This window comes from Tribolium madens, unplaced genomic scaffold, assembly GCF_015345945.1.
Source record: "Tribolium madens isolate multiple individuals breed KSU strain unplaced genomic scaffold, Tmad_KSU_1.1 Scaffold_3;HRSCAF=73;Tcas5.2_LG2, whole genome shotgun sequence".
NCBI classification, from domain to species: Eukaryota; Metazoa; Arthropoda; class Insecta; order Coleoptera; family Tenebrionidae; genus Tribolium; species Tribolium madens.
Genome location: NW_025401006.1, coordinates 11,643,842 through 11,649,841, shown reverse-complemented (window position 1 = coordinate 11,649,841; position 6,000 = coordinate 11,643,842). Strand labels below are relative to the sequence as shown.

The 6,000-nt window shown below is 34.6% G+C and overlaps 1 protein-coding gene across 2 annotated transcripts in view; it reads left to right on the top strand.

The window, feature by feature from the left end:
- Positions 1-6,000, top strand: part of LOC123007825 (cadherin-23) — a 29,068-nt gene that overhangs the window by 14,767 nt on the left and 8,301 nt on the right. For both annotated transcript variants that reach the window (XM_044403289.1, XM_044403288.1), the window contains exons 3-10: positions 561-712; positions 767-1,073; positions 1,124-1,327; positions 1,374-1,558; positions 1,608-1,805; positions 1,853-2,247; positions 4,565-5,471; positions 5,521-5,794. In XM_044403289.1, coding sequence (XP_044259224.1) covers positions 561-712; positions 767-1,073; positions 1,124-1,327; positions 1,374-1,558; positions 1,608-1,805; positions 1,853-2,247; positions 4,565-5,471; positions 5,521-5,794 — 2,622 coding nt within the window. The remainder of the gene's footprint in view (positions 1-560; positions 713-766; positions 1,074-1,123; positions 1,328-1,373; positions 1,559-1,607; positions 1,806-1,852; positions 2,248-4,564; positions 5,472-5,520; positions 5,795-6,000) is intronic.

The window sequence follows — 6,000 nt, the reverse complement described above, 5'->3', positions numbered from 1 at the left end:
ATTAAAATACAAAAGACAAAAGTAGAATAATTACCTCCAAGAAAGGGATTTTAACAAATTACAAATATTCCTGAAAGAGAAAAATAAATTTTAAACAAAAAACTTCATATGGAAAACTTCTACAGATTTAATAACCCGAATTAGATATTATTGATTTGCATAAAAGTTTGTAAACATTTCAGTGAAAGGGAAATCCAAAAAAGTTGTCGTTTCAGAAATTGTTACAATTTTTAATTAGAAACCACATAATTATAAACAAATGACATGCAATTTAAATATTCAAGCACGTTTTTGTGAATGGTTTTCGGCACTATCAAATATGAAATCATTTAGAAAACACGTTTTTTCTGACAGGGTCAATGTTACTTCCTAACGAGAAACTAAAAAGCAACACACTTCATAATTCAACTTTACTTACACTTTTAACCGAGTCTTGTCCAGCTTTTAGAAATTTAATTTGGTAACTTTCACAAGTCGTGTGATGATTGTTTGTCGGTCACTTAAAACACGAAAACAGTACTTGACCATGGTGATTAATACTATCACGCAAATAATTATAGGTACCTTAATTTATAAACTGCGTGGAACCGATCCTGATGGTGACCCCCTTAGTTTTGGAGTCAGATCTCAATCAGGTAGCGATGTTATCCGTGTCGAAAATATATCACCTACCGAAGCAGATGTCTACCTCAATAAAGAACTAGACAGAGAAGTAAAATTCAGAAAAATTGTAGAATTTTAATTGATTTGTCGAAATATATTTCAGACACGAGATGAATATCCATTGGTGTTAACTCTAACTGATGGTCGGTTAGGACATGGTAATTACGTCACTCAAAGTCTTTTATTACTAGTCGAAGATGTCAACGACAATACACCAATTTTTACAAGTCATCAATCATCGATTACATTAAGAGAAGATGCAGCACCGGGAATTGTAGCGACTTTGGAAGCTACTGACTTGGATGAAGGTGCTTATGGTCAAGTGGTGTACCAACTACAAGAAGTTGATACAAAAGAGTCTTTATTTAGTGTTAGTACGGCCGGGGGGAAAGCAATCGTGCGCTTAGTGGGTAAATCACCCAAAAAATATTCCTTCAAAGGGTACTACCCCTAATTTTAGGTTCCTTAGACTATGAGAAACAAACTTTGCATCAACTAAAAGTCCTAGCAGTGGATCGGGCAAAACAAGGAAGAGTCAACACCGGAACTGCTGCTCTTTTAGTTAAAGTTGAAGATGTTGAAGACCAACCACCTGAATTTGTTCGAGTCACTTCAGTGGCTCGAGTTGCTGAAAATGCCCCAATTGGGACTTCAGTACTTCAAGGTAACTCCTTCTGATATAAAACAATTAAACTGAAAACCGCTTTCAGTCACTGCTATTGATGGGGATCGCGGTGTCAACAATCCCATCCTATATTCACTGTCATCCAATAGTATTGACAGAATAACAGATGTGTTTAGTATAGAAGAAACCACCGGAACGCTTCTCACTGCCAAAACCTTAGACCGAGAATCTCTCTCTTTAAGTTCCGGTACTTACATCCTCCAAATAACGGTACTATTTTTTTGATAAATTAGACGAGAAACAATCATGAAAATTGCAGGCGACCGAATATGGTGGTAAAATAAAACCTTCACCAAGTGTTACAACCGAAGTCACAGTCATTATCACGGATATCAATGATGAAACGCCCAAATTTAGGAGCGGTTATTATGAATGCGAAATAGCGGAAAATGCCCCAGTCAACACACCATTGACCTTCCTCGGCTCCGCCATGCCGGAAGTCTACGACCACGACCAGGTTGATTGACAATATTGCCATTGTTCCTTTCCAATTATCAATTTCAGGGAGTTAACGGTACTTTCCAACTCTACGTAAAAGGAGCAAGTGATATGTTTGAAATAACGCCAACTAAAGCAATAAACGAAGCAACTTTCATGATCAGAGTGAAAAATTCAACGTTTCTAGATTACGAAAAGATAAAAACTGTCAATTTCACTTTAGTTGCTAAAGAAATAGTACAAAACAATCCAAAATTTAGTGAAGTACCAGTTGTCGCTCATATTTTAGATCGGAATGATAATTACCCGGAATTTACAAAAAATGTTTACGAAGTTTTTGTACCAGAAAATTGCGATATTGGCGCTACGGTTGCTTGGGTTCAAGCGCTAGACGATGACTCGGGGGTTTTTGGCACCATGGGTATTCGCTACACCCACCTATCCGGCAGTATTCAACACATGTAAGTAAAATTAACCCGACAACTAAAATTTTGCGATTTTTGTTATTCTTTGTCGGATTTCGACGAATTTTTGTCTGGATTAAAGAAAAAAACTTTGTAGATCATTGTAATTTAATTCAATACCATTTCTAGTTTTGTCTTGTAAATGTGATATTTAAAAGACGAAAACACTGTTTTTTTACGAGTTACGGACAATTGTTCGAAAAGTTATTTATGTAGGCAAATAACATTTAACAGAAACAAGTTTGTTTTAGAGCTTGTTAGGAAAATTCTTTCGTAAGCGCAATCCAGAAGAAACCGGGTGGAAATCAGCTCTTACGTCTTCAATATTTTTAATACTTATCAATTCTTGCATAATTATCAAAAATTAAAGAAAATATATAGGCTTTGTTAAGAAAAAGTAACATATAAAATTAAATATCTTTTAATTTATTAATTCTAGACATAAAAAGTTTATTTTTTTAGATAGACAATTTATCAGTCTATGAGAATATGAGAATGAGCCTCCTTTATAAATTTTGACAAAATTTGATAGTGTGAGGTCTCCAATAGTCCCCCCACTGTCTTTTGCATCACGATGTTTTAAAAAAAGTCTCGATTGACATTTTTTTAAAAATTTGGGCATTTCTTTAAAAAAAATAAGTGTTTTTTGCAAGTCTAGAAATTATTTCTTGACATTTTCTTAGTCTCCTCGACTGTTTTTTGTAACACTGTAAAAATTTCGATGTTATTGGCCCATTTGCTGCTTCTTGACATTACAATAATGGCATTTAATTTTTTTTTCAACCATGATATGTTTTTAGACAATAATCTTTAGTAAAAGTAGAGAGAATAAAAATAGATTGTTCCATTTAATTTTTTTTATATTATTTAACTTTTAAGAAACTTCGGCTGCAATACATTAAAAAAATGTTATGGTCTCAAAGTTCGTACTTTACAGTGGTAATTTTTTTTCCAACTGTCTTAATTTTGTATAATAAATTTTTAAAAAGAGGATGTTTTGGAAAAAAAAACAACTTAATTCAAAAACCAAGCAAAGTCGACTAATAGAAGTTTAGCTTATAAACATTGAAATTAAACGCTATACATTCAAAAATGCCAAGAAACATATGTTGTTTCATTTAAAAAAAAACATAAGTTTGTATTGTAACTTAGTTTTGGGCCACCGGGTATAAACAAAAATATTTTTCTAAAATGCGCTCTAGAATATAAATAAACTCTACAAAATATCAAAATTTCCACTTAAATAATAACTGAGCTACCAGAAGACCGGAGCTGAGATGAACATTCTCTTTTTTGTATAAATTTACGTATTTTTTTAACAAAAAATATAATATAATCTTTATTTCAGCAATTTCAACACCCAACAAAAAAATATTGTTGTTTTAATCATCCCTACTTTCATCTGAATTGCGCCTACAAAGAAATTTTTCTAACAAGCTCTAAAACAAACTTGTTTTTGTTAAATGTTACTTGCCTACATAAATGACTTTTCAAACAAACAGTTTTCGAAAAATTGGCGTTCGATCAATATGCTGTTCGAACAATTTGCTTTCGAACAACTGGATTTTCAAACAATTGCTTTCGAACAATTGACCGGCCACCTTTTTTTACTTATTTTTATACTGAGCTGTAGTGTGCGATAGATAAACTTAAATTTTTACTGATTTCAGATTATTGCTCATTCTTTTCTGAATTATGTACCACATTTCCCATAATTTTAATTCTTGAGACATGAGAAATATAAACCTTTAAAAAAAGCATTACATTTCCAATTTCATTCAATGTTCGTATTAAACAGGCCGAATGTGCCAAAACGTTAAAATAAATGCATAGAAGCTTGCAATAATTAAGCGTTTTACTTGTTATAATTCTTTGAAGTTTCATGTTTTTCGGATTTCTTGTGTTCAAAGACGTAATTGTGCTTTTTTTGGTGACATAAGCAATAATTTTCGGTTTAACTACCTTTTTATGTAGCCTACTTTCTGAACGTTTTTTTTTTCAATGTTTTGTATATCTCTGAAGCACCAGAAGATAAAATTTTGAAACAAATTGGTCCTCATTCAAAAAAGAACGCGCAAAAATCTGAGATAAGTAAAAACTTAATTTTGTCTTTGTTGCACACTACAGCTCAGTATAAAAAAAGGAAAAAACAGTGCCCTCGTCTTTTAGGTATAACATTTACAAGACAAATATTTCGTTTCGTTTTTTAAGCCGAACAAAAATGTTGCAATGTGAAACATCGCAAAATTTTAGTTAATTGTGGCGGCTAGTAGCTTTGTCAATTCAATATTCCAAAAAAACACTCATCAAATAGGTTAAACTTGCATCCAACATCTGGGATAATTTCGGTTAAGACAGCGGGGGGCCCAAACTGGGACCGCGAACAAATATCACGCCACTATTTAACAGTGGAAGCCAGAGATGATTTAGGGCAAGGAAACCGCAACACCGTCCAACTCATCATCAACATTGAAGATGTTAACGACAATCCTCCGATTTTCACTCAAAATCGCTACGAAGCTCGCTTATTGGAAAATAAGCTCGATTTTGAAAACCCACTAAAAGTCGAAGCTCGCGATGCTGACTTGAACGCTACAAAAAACAACGAAATTGAATACAGCCTCTTCGGGGAATTAAGCCACAACTTTACAATCGATTCCTCCACCGGTGTTATCAAACCACGGACCTCTATTGACTTTGAAACCCTTGAAGGGTCATCGAAAGACAATATTCGCCAGCTTCACTTAACAGTCCGAGCTCGGGATTGGGGCACTCCTAGTTTATTTAGCGACGTTCCATTATACATTTACGTTCAAGACGTAAACGATCACGTCCCTCTCTTTGAATACACATTTTACAATAAATCCGTACCGGAAGACATCTCTGGTGGCACTTCTATTCTCCAAGTCAGAGCCAAGGACTTTGACGGCTCTTCACCCAACAATCGAATTGTATACAGAATACAGAATGGAGCATCTGATAAATTTATAATAGGCCCGGAATCCGGTATTATTTCAGTGGCAAGAGGAGCTTCACTCGATCCGGACTTGACCCAACCCAGAACATTGCATTACTCTTTAAATGTTGTAGCTCTGGATGGCGCGCCCGGGGAAAATCAATTGCAAGCCAGGGTTATAGTTAATGTCACCATACTGGACGTTAATAATAAAAAACCGATTTTTTACGAACCGGGAAGCGTAACAATGCGAGAAAACACAGCGGTAGGATTGCTCCCCGAATCAAATATTCCCTCTAAACCATTTTTTCCAGGTCGGGAGCGTTATAGCTAAATTAAAAGCCAAAGATTTAGATACAACAGCCCAGTTAGTCTACACTATTAATCCCAAAGTTTGTGAAGCAAAGAATGAACGAGGAATTTTACTTAAAACGAGTGATTTTAACTGTGTTGAGACTTTTAACTTGCATCCTATGAGTGGGGTCTTGACAATCGCACAACAATTGGACAGGGAAATGGTCGAAAAAGTCCAAATGGGGCTCATGGTGGAAGACACAGCCTCCGAAACGGGACCACAAATTTCAGCTAGTAAGTAGATTTTAATATTTCAATTCTCCAAATTTTCAAACTCAAGCCCAAATTTTAGCGGCAAAGCCGCGAGCCCCGTTTATAAATTTTGACAAAATCTGATAGTCTCCAATAGTCTCCCCCACTGTCTTTTGAACACGATGTTTTAAAAAAGTCTCGATTGACAATTTTTAAATTTGGACATTTTAAATGTTTTTTTGCAAGTC